At 39.8% G+C, this 20,596-nt stretch overlaps 1 protein-coding gene, 1 long non-coding RNA gene and 1 pseudogene across 2 annotated transcripts; 1 reads left to right on the top strand and 2 right to left on the bottom strand.

The window, feature by feature from the left end:
- The first annotated feature begins 387 nt into the window (after window positions 1-387).
- Window positions 388-9,955, top strand: LOC125291909. Its single transcript, XR_007193081.1, has 3 exons — window positions 388-424; window positions 595-667; window positions 9,847-9,955. It is a non-coding gene; the product is annotated as an uncharacterized LOC125291909 (long non-coding RNA).
- Window positions 9,956-14,008: 4,053 nt separating this feature from the next.
- LOC125291898 lies at window positions 14,009-17,952 on the bottom strand (annotated as a pseudogene).
- A 100-nt stretch (window positions 17,953-18,052) lies between these two features.
- On the bottom strand, window positions 18,053-20,163 carry LOC125291896 (titin-like). Its single transcript, XM_048238877.1, has one exon. It carries the CDS (start codon window positions 19,739-19,741, stop codon window positions 18,053-18,055), a length of 1,689 nt encoding a protein of 562 aa, XP_048094834.1. The 5' UTR covers window positions 19,742-20,163.
- Window positions 20,164-20,596: the final 433 nt, after the last annotated feature.

Genomic DNA, 20,596 nt, shown 5'->3' with positions numbered 1-20,596 from the left:
TGCTGAGTAGGCCTATTGTATGCTATAGTCATGTCTAGGGAGGATGTGCATTTCTGGCAGTTCAGCTTCAAAGAAATTTAAATGTATTAAATGTACGTATTATTAAGCACAGCCCTGGGCAAGCGTGTGAAATTTGATGAAATATGTCAACGTGGCAGGCAAACCAGAAATGTGCGCCGAATGTGTTCAGTAACAAGCACACATTATGCATGCACATTAGCAGAAGCTACATAACCTTAGCTAACATTAACCCTAACCATCCCCGAGGGTTTGACTTGGTGGGTGAGCTATTTTAGTTTGTTTAGACAGCAGAACTAAAAGGCATGACGTTCACACACTAGTTAACTTGAACTAACTATCATTTAGACTGAAATATCCCATTACACAACACGGTCCTCGAGGAGATCTTACCTGGCTTTGAATAGTAAGTTGTCGCTTAGTTTTTTGTCATATGCAAGCCATTGTAATCAACACTTGGGCGATGCAGGGTGCTGAGTTCGCGTGCATAATGTCATGATATCCAAAATATTTGCGTGTGACCTAGCTACTCTGTGATTTTCTTTTCTGTTTGTGTTTGCCAATTGAACCACATAGCTGCTGGAGAAAGTTCTTCTGATATGAGCAGACCGGTATGCTGTGAACCGACTGACTTCTAAACGCCGTCATGGTGACTTGATCAACAACTATAAGTAATGTAGGACTACTGTAGCCTACTGTTGCCTAGTCAGGAGAACACATATTCTACATTAGGCATTTAAAGGAGAATTCCGGTGTGATATTGACCTAAAGTGTATTGAAACATGATACCGAGTGTGAACGTATGTCTCATAGCCCATCTCGACTTGTCCCCATAGACAGTAAAAGAAATGGACGAACAGACTCCGTCGTTTTCAATGGGAGGGCACTGAGTCAAATAGAACGATTTTTCAGTTGGTCCCCCCCAGTACTGCGCAGACTCACACTTAACTTCGTGACGTTAGCCATCGAACTGAATCTTGTAACTCATATGATAGATACACAGAAATTCTTCTCACACTTCCTTCGCCTTCAAAGTCATCAAAGTTAAACATTTATTTATGTATTATTATTAATATCATCCTCACCAAGTCGTGTTAATGTTGAAGCTACCATACATGATCATCTTCAAAAACAGTCAACAAAACAAAAAAGTTATCATATAGCCTTGAAGCTAATCTTCTTTCCACTTTTCCGACCCTCCACGGTCAATCCATGAAAACCTCTGTAATGATTAGTGCCGTTTTTAAAAAAATAGGTTTACTTTTTTATTATTATTAGGTTGCCTCTGTGTAATGCCTTACCTTAACATACGGTCGTGTATGCTAGGTTTTGCTTATGAGTTACCGTCATAGACAGTAAGGTGGACTGAGCTTCTTATCCAAACAATATGGTTATCTCCCTCACGGGCGCGAAAGAGATTAGTCAAAGCTAGCTTCCTCCAACCGAACAAGCTAACCATTCTTCCTACGGGTAACCAACGTTCTGGGGACGAGGTAGTGGAGTCTGTTTTGCCTTTGTAGTGTTTATGTGGATTACACAGAAGCTTCAATATCGGCACAGGATATATGTTATATGAAGTTATGGTATTTCAAAAAAATCCTAGAATGAATGGACTTCTATGGGAGTTAGCAGAGAGGTGGTCCCTCCAGCCTACGTCGATTCTTCTACTTCCGGGAATTCGCCTGCCCCCTTGCTTGTCCCCTGCACTCCAAAATCTGGCGCTAGTTAGCAGATGCTACCAACAGCTTTTTCAATAGTGGTGCTTCGGCATCGGGCTAGCCATGCAAATAAATCACTGTTTTACACCCATTTACGAGGCTCAATGTATCTCCACACTTCATTGGTAGACTTCCGAGGGCCCTGACATTTAAAACGAGACATTGAGAACTTTTAAAAAGCACTGGTAGTTTACTTACAAGACGATTTATACAGACAGTATCTTCACGAAGTTTAGCGTTTGCAGCCATCTTGAATTTAGTCATGATAAGTCGAGCAACGAGTAAGAATGAACAGGTATGATAAGGGATCAGATTCCAAAAATAATTCAGTGGAAATGCATGGATTCCAGTTTCTTCCAGCTAACTAGCGCCAGATTTTGGAGTGCAGGGGACAAGCCGAGATGGGCTATGAGACATACGTTCACACTCGGTATCATGTTTCAATACACACCGGAATTCTCCTTTAATTGTCTGACTCGCAAATTAACAAATGCAACTAGTAGGCTAACACAACAAACCAATTATTGGAAACACTTTATAATAACTACACACAATTCATCATTTATTAAGCCTTTGTTACTTATTAGTTAATGGTTTGTTCATCATTAGTAATTTCTTGTTCATACATAATTTATCATTAGTAAAGCATTTGTTCACACAATTATAAATGGTTTGTTCATAGTAAATAAGCCTATCCAAAAAATATGTTTGTAAGTAGGTCTACATGATTTATACTTAATAAGTAATGAAACAACCACTTATAATGAAATAATTTTCTTATTATAAATCAGTTGCAAACTATTACAAAATGCTTTGTTCATCATTTGTAAAGCATTGTTCCTATGTTAATTATCATGAATAAAGTATTTGTACACACAGTTATAAATGGATTGTTCATAGTAAATAAGCCTATATCTAAAATATGTTTATGAATTATCGTTAATACTTAATAAATTATGCAATATACACGTGCACTAATGATTAGTTAGGGTGAGGATACACATTTTATAAACCACTTCCTAATTCTATAATTCATGATTAACTCAGGGGTTACAAGTGGTTAGTTAATGATAGTTTGTGAGCTCATCTAAAGTGAGGACGTTTTATGCCTTGCAACACATTTACAAATGAGTAATAAAGTTTACACTTGCATTTATTCATTTAGCCGACACTTTCACCCAAAGCGACTTACACATTTCAATGAAATTAAAGGGCAAGGGCACATTGGTGGACGCCGGGGATTGAACCCCCAACTTTATGGGTTAATGCATGTTAACCCAGCTCCCTATCCACTACACTACCTCTGTCCAGTGGTATTACAACAGTCAATTCAAAAATATAATATAGATATGCGTGTTTAAAGGCTAGAGTCTTTTCACAAAGTGAAACAAAGTTGTGAGTCTGGTATTACCAGGCCATTAAAAAATTCCCTCATGACTTAAATGTAACTTTACTCCTTCTCATTTTGGGAATTTCTATCTTGCCCCACCCCCTCTCCACACACTGTTCACCTGCTACTGGCTGCTGCAGCCGACAGATTAGCTAGCTTCTTTGCATTATTATGAAGAATTGTCCCACCCCAAGGTACATTTGGTTCTGTACCCTTATACTCATGGACTGATGTCTGAATTGGCCCACCTGGGCTGGGATTGGTCGAAATGTAGATCCAAAGCAAAAATCCCAATCCAAATGTTCTTGTATCCAGATCTGTGTCTTCACACAAAACTGTCTCGCAGGTCTACGGACAATTCTCCTGACCTTGTGGCTTGGTTTTCACTCTGACATACACCATCAACTGTGAGACCTTATATAAAGCGATGTGTGCCTCTCCTGCTAGAGTCCAGTGAATTCATTTAGGCAGGTGGACTCCAATCAAGTTGTAGAAGCATCTCAAGGACCATTGATAGAAGTAGGATGCACCCGAGCTCAATTGCAAGTGTCATAACAAAGGGTCTGAATACTTATGTAAATGGTATATTTCAGTCTTTTATTTTTTATAAATTTACGAAACACTCCAAACACCTGTTGTTTGTGGAGTGTTGGACTATTGTGTGTAGATTGATGAGAAAAAAAATAATTGAATCCATTTTTTTATTTATTTATTTATTTTTTTTTTTTTTGCAAACATCATTGACATTACAGAAAATGCAACACTACGACATGCACATGAATACTACATACGACAAACAGACGTACATTACATAAACACATACTGTAACTTAACAAGACATCACATTGACTTGGCTTCCACAAACATAACACAACATAACATTAATAACAGAAAGGCTAAGGATGATTTGCGTCCAGGATGATTACAGATATGATTATCAGGGATGAAATTGATGACCGGAATGAAAAGAAGGGGGATGGGGGTGCGGATGGTAGCTCTAAGAGTGTGAATGAGGTGGTGTTGGGATGGGGGTGGGGATGGGGGTGAGGGGTAGTGAGTATGTGAGGATGTATGTGTGTGTGTGTGTGTGTGTGTGTGTGCATATGTATAAGGCTGGTTTGCTGTTGGGCCAGGAGGAGAGAAGCTGGAACATAGAGAGGGGAGAGGGAGGGTTTCAGGAGAGGAGTTGTAATTATTCTATTAATGATAAGTATAATAATAGGAATAACTGATTGCCTGGTTGATTGCCTGACTGATTGCCAACCTGGGCACCCATTAATGGCCACAGTTCCACCCAGCCCCTGCAGTTATACTGCAACGAGCTGACAGAGGGAGGACCTGCGTGCCACCCATCGCCTCAGGCCCCAGCATATGCACACATCCCCCACTACCGACCAAGCCACACCTCGCCCCCAGACCTTCACCCAACCGCCACTCTTGACCTAAATATGTACAGTATGTGAATGGCTAGGTTGAGGGTCTATCTAGAATGTAGCATTAAAAAAAGTGGGCATGCATGGTGAATATCTGTCAGGATTTCCCCATGCACACCACACTACCCTGTGTAAGATGTATGCCTCAACAATGTGTGCATTAAAATAAGTGAGGCATGCAGATAGACACCTGATGAGGCATCTACCTGCACTCCACTCTTACCTAGCCTGTTTTGTAGTTTTTGTTTATGTATGTCACCTAACATGTAGTGCGATTAAAAGAGAGTAAAGCGTGCTGTGTGCTTCCAGGACAAAGGCGTGTGCATGGCGTGTATGAGGAGGGGTGCACACGGGGCCCAGGGCCAATAGATAACCCACAGGACCCAACCAATGCCAAAACCACACAGCGACCATGGGACCAGGACCGAGTCTCCCAAGCCATCCAATGGGGCCCGGCAGAATATACTTGATGGGAGAGGCAGAGAAAGAGTGAAATTAGTAAAGTTATCAGAGAATGTAAATAAAGGGGAGGAAAGAAGGGGATGCTATTTATATTACTACTACTACTACTACTACTAATAATAATAATAATAATAATAACAATAATAGTTCAGCTACCCTCCCTGCCTAGTGTTAGATGATATGTGTATCTGTTGATGAAGTGTGTTATGATCGTGTGGAGATGGAACTCAGGCAAAGAGGGTCAGGACTGTAAGTAGGTGATAAAGGGTACCAAGGAGAGGTTGTATCCTGAGTATTGATTAAGTTTGTAGTTGATAGGTTTTCTAATGATATATAGTCTGTTAACAGTTTTTTTTCCAATGAGTGATGTGAGCTTTTTCTTAGATTTCCAGTTCATGAGGATTGTTTTCTTGGCGATAGTCAGCTACTAGTAGTGTTTTATTGCGGAGTTGCTTAAATTGACTGTGGATGTATCACCAAGTATGCATAAGGAAGGGGATGCTGGGATGTGACAGCCAAAGATGGAAGAGAGATTTTGTGACACTCACCCAGAAGTGGTTGATTGGAGTGCAATGCCAAACCGCATGAATGTATGTATCTGGGTTATTTTGTGTGCAGTGAGTGCAAAGATCGAGCCAAACCCCATTTTGCCAATTTATGTGCAGTGAAGTGGAATCTGTGAAGAACCTTGTATTGTATTAGTTGTAGATTACTATTCTTTGTCATGAGGTAGATGTTTTTGCACATTTTGGTCAGAAGTCGGCACGGGGAGTAATTGATAAGTCTGATTCCCATTTGTGATATGGCAGGCCAATTGTTTTTCTGAACAAGATATAATTTTGTAAATTTGGGGAGAGTTTTTTTTGGGAGAGGGAATATTAAGCAGCTCTGAGATTGGTGGGGGAATGTCAAGGTTAGCTGTCTGGATGTTAATTTTTCCTAGGATAGATGATTTAATTTGCAGGTATTGTAAGAAGTGTTTACTCTCGATGCCGTGCTTCTGGACCAAACAGGAAAATGAGGCCAGATTATTGTCTTGAAGAATGTGTTGAAGGTGAGTGATGCCCTTTCCCATCCATGTGTGAAAGTTAAGTGTTTTTATTGACGGTGAAATCTGGGTTATTCCAAATGGGGTGCGAATTGATGGTGCTATAGGTGAATCAGTGATGTGGTAGAATCTCCACCAGGCTGTCAGAGTAGCTGAAATTGTTGGGGCTTTGAAGGATGGATGTTTTTGACTGACTGACTGCAGAAAGGGAGATCTGAGATTTTAATTTCTTTACAGATTGTTTGTTCTAGGTCTAACCAGGTGTTGTCTGAGGGTGGGGTGTAGCCATTTGTGGATGAAGTGGAGCTGGTTGGCCAGGGCATAGTGCTGGAAGTGTGGGGCCTCTAGTCCTCCCATTGCTTTTGGTTTTGGAGAGTGGCGAGTTTGATCCTTGGGGTCTTATCTTTCCAGTAGAATTTAGTGATTAATGAATCGAGAGACTTAAACCAGAGGGTGGTGGGCTGGGTTGGAATCATAGAGAATAGATAGTTTATTTTTGGGCAGTATTGTCATTTTGATTACTGAGATTCTGCCCATGATGGATAATGGGAGGTTCTTCCAGCGTTGAAGGTCATCCTCTATTGAAGTGAGTAGAGGGGAATAATTTAGGCTAAATAAGTCTGACAGCCTGGGGGAGACTTTTATCCCTAAGTAAGTGATATAGTTAGTGCAGAGTGGGATAGGTGAAGAGTTGGCTGTCACATCCCAGCTGTTGGGATGTAATGGGAGAACTGCAGATTTATTCCAATTGATTGAGTATTCAGAAATTTTAGAGAATGTGTCAATGAGTTTGATGGTTTCTTCTACTGATGTTGTGGGGTCTTGAAGAAAGAGAAGAATGTCGTCAGCATAAAGGCTGATTTTGTGATGCATAAATGGAGTCTGGACACCTTTGATGAGGGGGTTCTGACGGATGGCAGCTGCTAGGGGTTCAATGAAGATTGTAAATAGTGAATCCATTTTAAGATCAGTTTGAAAAATAAAAAGGGTCTGAAAACTTTCCAGTTGCACTGTATAGTACAGGCCAAAAGTTTGGACACACCTCATTTCAATGCGGTTTCTTTATTTTCATGACTATTTACATTGTAGATTCTCACTGAAGGCATCAAAACTATAAATGAATGCAAAGTTATTTGGCACAGATGAATATTTGTCAAGTTATGGCTTGCTGAATATGGTATTACATTTAAAATAAATAGCAACTTTGAAGAAACTAGAATATAAGACATGTTTTCAGTTATTTCACACTTTTTTGTTAAGTACATAATTCCATATGTGTTCATTAATAGTTTTGATGAATCTACAATGTAAATAGTCATGAAAATAAAGGAAACGCATTGAATGAGAAAGTGTGTCCAAACTTTTGGCCTGTACTGTATATGACATAACATAAGAAATGTGAAGGGACTCTTTCTGGACACACTTTAATTTGGAATATGTTAATTTTTACAGACTTTGCAGACTACCAACTGCTATTAAACCTTTCAACATCAAAAGGTTGAAAATACAAAAGAACAGTTACATTTTCAACAGTCTAACTATCATGAAGAGTAACAAAACTGAAGCTTAACCCAGATGAACAACATTGGCAGTGTAAACAGGGGTTGCAACAGGGGTTGCACTTTTTACCCTCCCCATTAATGCACAAATAGGCTGACACCAGACATAATTTCACTGCATTTCTTACTTCCAGTAACTATATGCATGTGACAATAAACTTCCTTGTATCCTTGTATCCATCCTCCACAGCATTACGTATCCTTTTTCTCTTGTCTAGACATGCTTTCTCCCATTGCCCTAGAGAGTCTGAAGGCTTTCAGGTCTGTTTTTTAATAACTGCTGAGCTTTGCGGAGATGAGCATTTTATGACTGTCTCAACAGGTGTTTTGTTAATTTTTTGTCATGACTGGTGAATGTATTAAAATAACGGTTTGTTGTTAAACCCATAGAATCAGCTCCACGGCTTGTCTCTCTCTACTGTATGCATATCAGCGCAGGACAGCCTGTTGTAAACAGTGGGTGTTTCGTTGTGAGTTGTGTTCTAGGAGCATTATCAGAAAATAGAGAGTGGGAGGGGGCAGGTTAAGGAGACCTCTCATAATGATGTCAGGCAGCTCTGAAAAAACAGCTCTTCAGATGTCTCATGTGCAGCTCTGGTATACCCTGGTTAGAAGTGTACAACAGTGCTCTACTTTCTGTTATGTTTTCACTGTAATAAGACATAAAACATTGAAAAAAACTGAATGATAGTTTCTGAACAGTAATAAAAGGCATAGTGATACTGTCTGTATTACAGTCTAACCAAAAATAAACAGCTACATATAAAAGTGATGCGCCTATTGGTGCAACTTTGAACATTCAAACAGTATGTTGCTTTGCCATATTTACATGGAGGTTATTTTGGTAGACTGGCAGTGGGAGCTTGAGATGTGATTTATACAAGAGGCCATTTCTGTCGCGCTAGCCGGGGTTTTGCAATGGTGTAGAGTCTCTGAGGGGGATGGCTCATGTGTCAACTAGGGACAGCTGCTGGTCACTAAATCCAGGCCTGGGAAGCCTATAACAGCCTCCCTGATAATTTCCTAAGGAAAGGCAGAGGGGCTTGGACTGATAGTGAAGAGCAATAAAGGCGGAGAGGGAAACAACCAAATGTGGTCAGGGTGTCGATTAACTGGAATATCAATTTGGCTTTTGGTAGCAACCAATGCAGTTTGTTTTGCAAATCAGTTCTTCAAGAGAAAGGGTCTTATAGTGTATAGTTAATATAGGCACGATATTAGAAGTTTAACAATGAATAGTCTATATGTTTCTATACTTTACATAAATGCACAGTTACTTTACAACTTCACAAACATTACAGGGTATTATTGTTACCTGTATATGTTGTCTTAATGCAAAAAAGTCATGACAGTGACACATACCCAACTGACAGGCAGCAGCAACTGCGCCTCCCTATAGATGTCAGCATGTTTACTCATGAATATTCAGTAGGCGATTCAAGGGGCAGTAAGTCAAGCTGGGCCTGGCAGGATAGAAAGTCTGTTTTACCACCATATCAAAAAAAAAGAAAAATATTACTTCCAAGGTAGACTTGGCTGCACAAAAGCAAAAACATGGTATTGCCGCCCTAATTTTATCCTAACTTATATTATAGGCACCGATATGTGAGTTGAAGCTCACAAATGGCCTATCGTACCATAATGGATTCATACGATTTAGGATCTTATATGCTGTAAAATGTTTGGAGTGGCCTATGAGAAGATAATGAATCTGTGCTAAGTTAATGTTTTTTAATTTCAGTTTTTTTATTAACATTCTAACATATAATATATTAGGTGAGATGAAGGTCAATTAGACAGTGTTTCTCACCATTGGATTTTCCTCATTTTAGTGAGGAAAATGTGTCGTAAATGGAAAAACTGCATTTAGGGAATAAAAAAGCCTCTAAATAAAAGCAAAAGCCTCTAAATGCCACCTACGTCAAAAATGAGATAAAGATGGTGAGTGAATGCTCTCCACACATAATCAATGTTAATCAAATAATTTAACTTCAAAATCCACTAAATAACACTCTTCCTGTTCTGAAATATCGCTTTCTAGGCAAAAACCTATAGAAACCGGATTTTAAATGCTCATTTAAAAGAAAAGTTTAGAGGGTTTTGCATCTGAACTATTCAAATGTATAGTGTATCTGGATTCTTGTCTTACTGTTTCAAAAATTCCATTGGAATATATATTCAATACCATTGTAGTAGCATGCCTCTTTTTTTGTTACAGAAAACAACAACTTTTACCAGAACATTTATCGGTCTGCAGTTGCATCAGCATTTAAAGAGGGGCACTGTTTTTACAGCAGTCCTTCACCACCATCTGCTGGAAATACAGAGTGATTGAAGAGTGGGCAAGGCAAGGTATGCTATGTACAGTAGTAATACAACATGAGTGGAAGTGGGGTTGGTAAAGATGATCATCATGGCTGTAGACACAAGGGTGGAAGTAATCAGCCATGGGGATATCCTTTACCAACCCTAACCATAAGTGTCATTGCTTTTAACTGCAGAAATGAAGAAATGGTAATGTCATTCAGTGGTCCTTGCCCTGCCTGTACTTCAAAGACTGCTTATCACATTCAAGTAACACCCTTCTCAATATGTGGTATTTTCCTAAACACAGCCCTTCCACAGATGTGGCAAGTAAGAGATATATCACTTTACCTCTCCCAGTTGCCCTGTGTATCACAGACACCTTCATACATCTACATGAGGCTACATGACATGAGGCTTTTAATTTGGTACAGAATCTGATGTGTATGAGTCGGTGTGTTTGTGTGTTGGGGGTGGGGTTCTGTTTTGGGGGAGGTGGTTGTAACTAACATGTCCATATTTAGACTCACTCGTCACAAATCAGTTTATCAAATATAACATAAATTGGTATGATACTGAATGTTCAGTAGTATCATTGGGAGACTGGTAGCACAATGCACACCCTTCATGACTATGATATTTATAGTCAAACTTCATGCCTCATTCTAACTTGTACTATATCTTAACATCATTTAGATATCACATGCCTAACTTTAATGCATGGGGTGATTAAGCAATTATAATATATTTCATAAAAAATACAGTACATAGGTGGATCTAAAAAAATGTGAACATCATGGAAAAGTTCCTTTTCCTCCTGTAATTTATTTAAAAAAGTACAACTTTCATATAATCTACATTATTATACATAAACTGAAATATGTCAACCTGAGAAGAGTAAAAACTCTGACAATGATTTCCTGAGCCTTTAATCTCTCCACAATATTCCACAATATTCATTTTTTTAGATGCATACATATGCATTTTGTACTATGTATTGTACAAACCCACACCCTATTCATTTAACCTCAGCTCACCTGGGAATGGTGTGAGGTACTAGTACTAGTGATGGACTGTTATTATTATTGTTGGATGTTCTGCCATATGCAGATCATAATGAAACAAAGAAATTATGCCTGAAGAAATAACTTTAATAAAAGTACATTTCAAAAATAGTTATATACATCACACATCATCATTGCTTAAAATACAGATGGAAACATTCAGTATTTTTAAAACTCATTTGTATTAGTTTTTCCATTTTTTTATTAGTCTTATTTCAATATACACAGAAAACACCAACATATCGTCTGTCAATTTATGACATACCATTAGTGTCAGATATGTTTATATTGCACATTTACATTAACCCAAAATGCTTTACAAGCAAAGTTGAGGTTGAACCTCACTTCAACCACCTATCCGGGTGTTGTATGGCAGAGATTTTGTATCAGAAGGCCTGAGGTGGAGAGTGAGAGAATCACAATGGGGGATGAGGTGACGGATGGATGGAATGGGCCAGTTTGGGAATTTAGCCAGGGCATGGGATGGGGGAACTCCCTGCTCTTAACGATGAGTGCCATGGGACCTTTTTTGACGTGAGTCACAATCTCAGTTTAACATCTAGGACATCTACAGCAGTTGTTCTAAACCTTTTAACACCACCACCACCATCACCATCATCAGGTTGGTATTCACCCCCAGCCTCAACCTACATGCTTCCTGCGCATTTTGTTTTTTTAGCTTTAAACCTGTGCTTAAGAGTCTAGAGTAAGAATAACGTTACTTTTCTCTGAGATCTCCATAAGTGGTTGATGAGACTTCTGCTTTACCAGCTATCACAGGCGTTCCAAATATGTAGGACAATGTTATCACGTTCATAACAGCAATTCCTGACCATACACAACAATGCAGAGCTGTAGCAACATAGTCACAGTGAACTAGCCTATATTATCATGTCTTAAATATATTAGTCCACAAAGGCGTCTATATCACTACGGACATTTTCAAAATTACTATTGTTAATTTATTGACACTACGGACATTTTCAAAATTACTATTGTTAATTTATTGACACTATCCTTGAACAGTCTAATGTGAACAACAACAGTATTTATATGTATCTGTGTTATCATTCAATGTAGAATGAAAATCTGGCACCTCAACAGAATTCTTCATGGCCCCTGTGGGAATCCCAACCAGCAGGTTGAGAACCATTGATCTACAGCACAGTGCTCCCATCACTGCACTGGGGCTTTGGGGTTGTTATGACAGGAGGGAAGACTGCCATCTACTGGCTCACCAGCACCACCTCAAGCTGCAACTTTGTTTTCCCAGGTTTCCCATCCATGTTCTAAGCCCACTCCTGTTTTGGTCATTTAACAGAGACAGAGTATCTATGGGTATGGCAGATGGCTACCTCAGATCTCTACCGTAGTCTGACCCAGTCTCATTTCAGGAGGAAATTAATCCACAAGTCTGTGGAAACCTTCCAGTATATTACTATTCTGTCATAAAGTATTAATGGATCATTTTTAAACATTTTACTTGTACTCATTCTGACAGTATTGACCTATGAGTAAGCAGTGTATTTACAAACTCGCTCAGACCAGTGGGCTAATGTTAATCCACTGTCTATGTGATCCACTAAGCTACAGCCATCCATTTCATGAGTCATGGGAGTTACTTTTGCACCCCTACATTCCTGTTTGCATACAGTATGGTTTATAGTTATATGAAATTATGAAACAGACAGACAACCAGAACTATATGCTGAAATCATGTTTTATTAAATCAATAATGATAAAACTCAAAAGTTTGCATATAAGTATTAAATTGCTAAATCAAACCTGACCTAACTTGACTTGTTAAGTCTTTTCACAGCATATGTTGTTGCTATGGTAAAATAGTTGCCCAAACGACTAAAAGGTTGAAATTTTACACGTAACACACACACATGCGTGCACGCACGCACACACACAAGCACACACACACACACACACACACAGAGAGAGAGAGCGAGAGGATGCACATAAGGCTCTGCAAGTAAGTACAAGATATACTTTCTCAATCTATGGCCCAGTGATGTTTTTCAAAGCATAACTGCAGCATTTTCAAGCATACAGATATTCCTTTAACTGCAGCATTTTCAAGCATACAGATATTCCTTTGCCAGAAACCTTTGCTCAGGAAGTGCGAGCCGTCACATTTTGAGCATGTCATCAAAATGGCGGTAGGACAGTCAGCCTCAACACAGGGGGCTTCTACTTGTTGATTTTGTTTTTTTAGGCTTAGGATTCATGTCATGCTAAACATTCTGTTATAAAACAAAGTTATTTTTGTTTCAGTTAATGTGGTCATACATGACCATTTATACATTTCCCATAACAGTTAAACTGGGCTGTACAGTGTGTGCACATCACAGAAAAAAATGATCCGAAGTCATAATAATCCAATGTGGCAGATTTTATAACAACTCTGGAGTTTAGTCTTTGGTATACAGTCATGTCAAGCTCATATTTACAAGAACAGTGATCCAGCTATTTATCAATCACACAACTTGTGCAAAGCCATCATTTTTTAAACAATGTTTGCATTCAGCATCTCTGATAAACAGGCTGCTTGGTCCAACATTGGCTGTAATGTCAACCAGCAGCTTGTCAAGCTCCTTTCCATCTTTGTATGATGTAAATAGGTAAGGACATAGAGATCCTCGGTATTTTCAATAATGCTATGCTAAAGTTTGATGTTTTCACTTGATTTGATAGTAAAGGTAATCTTTTTGCTGAGGACAATTTCAGGTGTGGCTAAAAGGAAAGTAGAAAATAGATGTTTGATAAAATACTCTTTTACAGTTGATCAATGTATGAAATTCATTAAAATGTTGAAATATTTTAGCATATTGAAGTGCATATTTTTGAAAAACTTACCACTTTCATGATGTGGCCAGAAGACTGGGAAGGTGGACCGACTGTGCCAATGACATTTCTTGCAATCACTCTGAATACAAAGCAATCACCAGCAGACAGCCCTGTGACCCTTAACTGGGATTCACAGATGTCAATGAAGTTACACCTTAGCCATGGTTCATCCTTGGCACCTCTCAACACTTCGACTCTTACTGCAATTCCCATTTGAGGATGACAAGTAGACCTGAAACCAACACCTGATTAAGATTTTTAACATTTGTGTTTCCAAAATGCATGACTGAAAAAAACAAATGGTGCTATAACTTACCAACAGGAGAGATGGCCAGTCTGCGCTTGCTTTCCCTTACTGACAGGACTGAGGCCAGCATTGTTCTCAGCATAAACTATGAAGGAGTATTCCAGACCCTTAATCAGACCAATGGCTTTGCATTCTCTTTTTTCAATAACTGTTGCATTGACCTTCAGCCATAAAAGGCTATGTCCTTTTCAGGGTGGTAGTCAAAGATGGGAGTCTCCAATGAAGCTTGTTGCATATAGAGCCATATTAACATTTGTCCTGTGCTGAGTGAACCTGGTGGTTTGTATTGATGCTGGGCAACCATATCCTCAGAATGTCTTTTGCAATCACAGATAGACCCAGTGGTTAAGGGTTACTCTTGCCTTTGTCATTGAGCTGTGATTCTGAATGAAAACTCTCCTGCAATGAGTCCATCATTGGTTACCTCCAATTCTTTTCACTGTAGTAAGCAAAGAACATTTATCAGCTCCCTTTGGTCAGTATTTCCACAGTGTAGCCTGTGAATTTATTGCATAATGGTCTGATTTTTCCAAGAGTTGCAGTGTGACAAGTTCAACAAGTAAGATATTCCTGGTTATAGGTGCTTGGGATACTTTGACTGGTTCAGGAGTTACTGAAGCTCTTGGAGATCAGAAACAATTAGAAAATGCTTCATAAGTATATTTTTTGGGCTTTTTGCCTTCATTTGTATAGGACAGTGAAGAGTGAGACAGGAAGTAAGTGGGAGAGAGAGATGGGGTGGGACCGGGATATGACCGTAGGTCGGATTTGAACCTGGGTCCCCGTGGGCACTTGGACCCTTATACGGTATGAGCGCTGCAGCCTGTTGTGCCACAGCGCCCCCCATTATGTGTAATAGTTGTACATGTCATTATTATAGACTCATTCTTCTCCATAATGAAGGTGCTTCCCATTATAGTTGCACAGAATCTGTTTCCTTGATCTCAAGCTCTCAGGTGCATTTGGTGAATCCAAAACTCTCACAATAACAAAGGCTGATTTGGTGGTCCAGTTATTTCAAAACATATTTACCACTTTTGAAGTATGTCAACATTGTGAATGACGAGCATTGGCTATGAATTCAAGAGTTAAATTAGGGCATGCTCTGTCAAGGTACCAATAGCCTGGCTCCCCCTTAACCAAGGTTAGGTATTCCTCTGATGGTGACAAATGGTCTCAACGATGCACTTGGACAGACATTGGCCATATTTCTAATGTCTGCATCCAGTTCAGTGGATTCTGAACTGGATGCAGTTTTTTCTGCAGTAATCACACTTGAAGGGTTCCTCTCCAACTCTTTTAATATTTACAGTAAATATGTGGGAGTTGTCCTTTGCATTGTGCTTCAGTTCATTCAATGACTATAATAGGTTAGTTTGTTTGCACTGAAGGGTGGGGTGACAATGGTACGTTAATCTTCTGAGACTTCTTTCACTTCAACCATATATATAGACACATCTGGATCTGATGCAAAACCATCAGAGTAGTGCTTGAGTGGTGAGTCACTGGGATTATTTAGAGAACGAAGAGGACATGCTGCAGCACACAGTTGTTATAGTCTGATGGTGACTTGGTGTTCACACTCTCAGCATTCTCAGTAGATACTCTGAATTTATAAGAATGTCCATGTGTTAATCTGGCAGACAAATTAATGAGTTGTTTACAGTTGCATTTTGTCCAAAAGATTCCTTCATGTCACATTTTCCAGGACGATCTTTGAACTTCCCTCATCTTCGGGGCAGAGACACAGTGATTGAATCCCTTGTTATGGCACTTGCCTTCGGCTCAGATTCCATAAGTTCAACTATATGTATTCACTGCCATAACTGTAAAGATGTTGCCTACTTGTTTTGGCAAGAGTTTGGTCACTTTGTAACTAATAGATTTTGGATTCCACAATGGTCTAAGAAAGAAGATATATCTCCCTTCTCTCAATAATATTATTGGGTATGCTTGAACAAACATCATAGGTTAATGGGCCGATGGAGGAAGCATTTCTTTACTGTGATAAAGTAACGCTCAAATGGCACTCAGTTGATCCAAATGTATCACTGATTTTAACATTAACTGGGTCAGCTTTTGTGCCTTCAATTTAGCTGAGATTAAGTGCAAAATGTCAAACATCTACCAACTACTACTGCTACTATTGCCACCACTACTACCACTATCCTACTACCACATAGGAAAGTAATGGTCTTGGATCACTTTTTCCTATTTCATTGTAGGCTGAAACTCTGAAAAGATATTCCTGACCTGCACTAAGCCCAGTGACTACTCCCTCACAAGTCCTACTTGTTGTTGCCAAAATCCACTCCCCAGATTCTTTAGGCTGCATTTCAACATAGTATCCTAGAATCCTACTTCCTCCATCAAAGTCTGGTTTCTCCCATGACAATGAGACAGTGTGTTTAGTGACATCAGTTAGGGTCACCTTACCCACAGACAGAGGGGCCTCTGATATTTTGACTGCATCCTGTGTTTCAGCAGGTAAACCAACTCCAAATTCATTTTCAGCCATGACTCTGAAGTAATAAAAGCCACCCTCAACAAGATCTCCTATACAGAAAGTTGTCTTAGTGCATTTGGTTGTGATATTGGTATAACATTTTCTGGTTGAATCACGCTTGTCCACAACATAGTTCTTGATTTTGGCTCCACCATCAATAGCTGGGGGCTCCCAAGTCAGAGTGACATAATTTCTTGTTATATCTTTGACACTGAGATTCAATGGTGGTCCTGGAGTGTCCAGAACTTTAACATGAACAAATGCTGATTTAGTTCCACTGTTATTTTCCAAATTCAGGGTATATTTCCCAGCATCATTTCTGTCACATATGTCAATTGATACAACAGTGTAATCAAGGGCTTTTTCAATTTGAGCCCTTTCAGGAAGGTCCCCATCATCTTTGGTCCAGTTAATTTCTGGAGCAGGGCGTCCTTTGAAAGGTATCTTGATTCTCATAGATCCCCAGCACGAACAACAATGCCTTTCCTTAGATCTCCATCAAGCTCAATCTCCGGCACAAACATTTTGTCTACAGGTTTCACTGTTTCAGGTAGGGCAACTGGTTCACCAACTCCTTCTTTGTTAATAGCATGTATCTGAACCTTATATTCCTGGTGCTCTATGAGCTTAGTGATAGTAAATTTAGTGGCATTTAGCCCACTTGATGGTGTGCAGATGGTCCAATCCTCCTCATCTGCTTTGCAAATCTCCACAGCATATCCTTGAATTTCACAGCCACCATCATAGATTGGGTTTGCCCCATGCCAGGGAGACAGAATTTTTGGTGGTGTCAAGAACATAAACATTTGTGGGTGGACCAGGTTTAAATGTGGGGTCAGAGGCCTTGAAGTAAATAGTTTCTTTGCTTGGTTGTCCAGGTCCAGCTGCATTTTCTGCTGAGACCCTGAACTCATACTCATGATCTTCTGTGAGTCCTGTCACTCTGAAACGAAGATCTGTTACTCTGCGTTTGTTGCATTTTGTCCATCTAACTCCAGCTCTGTCTCTCTTCTCCACAATGTACCCAGTTATTTCACTGCCACCATTATTCTCTGATCGGCTCCAGCACACTGTCATGGAATCTTTTGAGATGTTGGTGATTGTGATATCTTTAGGTGGATCAGGAGCAACAAATGGATTTCTTATAATCACTGGTGCAGATTCCAGAGGTTCACCAACACCATACTTGTTAACAGCCATGACACGGAAAATGTATTCATTTCCTTCTATGAGCTTGGCTGACTTTAAACAGAGTTGCTTCCCAGTCACTAGAAACTTACAGTCCATGCAAGATGACTGGTTTCTCTCTTTTGGATGATATAGTGAGAAATACTACTGCCACCATCATGTTCTGGTGGAAGCCAAGACAGTGAACATTTTTCACATGTTACACCAGATACAATAAAGGTCCTTTTGGAGGCCCTGGTCTGTCAAGAACTTTCACATTGTATGATACAGTTTCAGTTCCAGCTTCATTGGATAGACGGAGAGTGTATTGTCCTCCATCAATTCTAATGGCATCTTTAACCAAAAGTACTGCTTTAAAGTCTGAGTTTTTGGTTTCACATCTAGCAGACATTTCAACTTCCACATCACCCTTGAACCACTGAATTGTGGGTAATGGTTTACCTAGAACATCAGCTTCTAGTGTGAATGTGTCATCTGCATTTACAACCATGATCTGGCTGAACTTGGAATCAATTTCACATGTTGGTGGTTCAACCTCATCCTTTGCTGTGATTGACCCAGTGCTCTCAGACGGTTTGCTGATAGTACCAGCTGCATTTTTGGCAATTACCCTGAAGTCATATTTAGAATCTTCTGCCAGTTCTTCAACAGAAAATTCTGTTTCTTTAACATTTGTGAAACTTGCCTTCATCCAGTGACCATCTGGAAGGTTCTGTTTCTCCACAACATATCCAGTGATCATGCTGCCACCATCATACTCTGGAGGAGTCCAGCGCAATCTCACTGAGTGTCTGGTCACAACAATGGCCACAGGTGTCCCAGGTGGATAGCAAGGGTCACATGCTACACATCCCTCTGAAACTTTGCTGCATTGACTAATACCAACAATGTTCTCAGCATAAACTCTGAACTCATACTCTATACCCTCTTCCAATGGGGATGTTTTGAATTTAGTGTCTTTGAAAAGGCTTTTGTTAACCTTTGTCCATAGAATGCTATTTTTCTCCTTTCTTTCAAGATGATAGCCAAGAATAACACTGCCACCATCTGAGATGGGTTTGTGCCATTCCACAGTCATGGAATCTTTAGTATATGTTGACACATATGGAGTACCTGGAGGTACAGGCTCATTGAATGGATACTGGGCAAGAACAGGTTCTGAATCAATAGCATGACTTTTGCCATATCTGTTTTCAGAATAAATTCTGAATTGATATTCAGCACCAGTTTTCAGATTTGTGACCTTTAATGTTGTTCTTGCAACTGTAGCAGACACTGTAACCCAGTTGGTGGTGGTTGTGTCTCTCTTCTCAACAACATAATTTGAAATTGGGCAACCTCCAGTGTACACTGGTGGGTCCCAAGACAGGGTAACACTTTCTATACTGATATCCTCTAGCCTCACTGGGCCTGTTGGTGGACCAGGTTTGTCAAATGTTATGACTTCAATACTGGCATCAGCCTGTCCCAGAGAATTGGCTACAGAAATGTTGTACATGCCATCATCATCTTTTGTTGCTTCTTTAAGGTTGAGAATGGTATGGTGTTCACTGTCTGTAACATTCACTCTTGTGGTCTGTTTGAGAGCTGCACCATCTTTAGTCCAGGTGATGGTTGGCTTTGGATGTCCAGCAATTGGAACTTCTATTTGGAGATCATAGCCAATTTGTACACTGTAAGTGCTGAATCTGGGAAGGACAGCAGGTAGAATGACCAGGTCCTTTGCTTCAACAAAACTGCCAAGGATTCTGGGATCACTCTTACCTTTATCATTAACAGCAATGACCCTAAATGTGTATACCTGACCCTGAGGCAAATTAGTAACTAGAGTTTCAAGTGCCTTTATTTGAGCACACAAAGACCATTTGTCAGTGTCCTTTACTTGCATCTCAACTTCATAGTGGCTTATCTTGCTGCCTCCATCATGATTAGGTTTCTCCCAGGCAAGAGAAATACCTTCCTTGTAACATCCACAATGGTTATTCGGCCAGGTGGTTCTGGGACCTCTGAAATCTTGATAGGCTCAGGAGTTTCAGCTGGTAACCCAATGCCCAGTTCAGTTTCAGCAAGAACTCTGAAGAAATAGCTGCAACCCTCTTGAAGTTGATCTACCTTCCATGACATTTTGTTGCAAGTTACAACAGGAGAGTATGCCTTCCTTGTGGTCTCCCTCTTCTCTACAATGTAATGCTTTATCTTAGCTCCACTATCTAAAGCAGGTGATTCCCAAGTAAGAGTGATGGAATTCTTGGTGATTTCCTTGACAGTTAAGTTCTGAGGTGGACTAGGTGTATCCAGCACTCCCACACTAATAAAAACAGATTTAACACCACTTGCATTCTCAGCAATCACTATGTATTTTCCACTGTCAAATCTATCAACACTTTCAATAACAAGGGAGGTATAACTGCTTGTTGTGTCAATTTGAGTGGTTTCATTCATTTTACCATCAGCTTTTCTCCATTTCACTTCAGGTGCAGGGCGACCTCTGATTGGAAGGAATACTTGCAGGGTACTTCCAGCTTTGATATTGATCATCTTTCTGAGGCCAGCACCAAGGTCAAGGTCTGGTGCCTCTAGTTTTTCCTCAAGGAGGACTGGTGTAGGCAGATTAGCAAACTCACCGGCACCCATCTTATTTATGGCACAGATTCTGAATTTGTATTCATGTTTTTCTAAAAGTTTTGTCACCTCAAATGTTGTCTGTGTGATTCCTGTAGGTGGGGTACACATTGTCCATTCA

Source organism: Alosa alosa, chromosome 3, assembly GCF_017589495.1.
Source record: "Alosa alosa isolate M-15738 ecotype Scorff River chromosome 3, AALO_Geno_1.1, whole genome shotgun sequence".
NCBI lineage: Eukaryota > Metazoa > Chordata > Actinopteri > Clupeiformes > Clupeidae > Alosa > Alosa alosa.
Note: the sequence above shows the minus strand (reverse complement) of the source record. Positions and strands in the feature narration are given on the sequence as shown.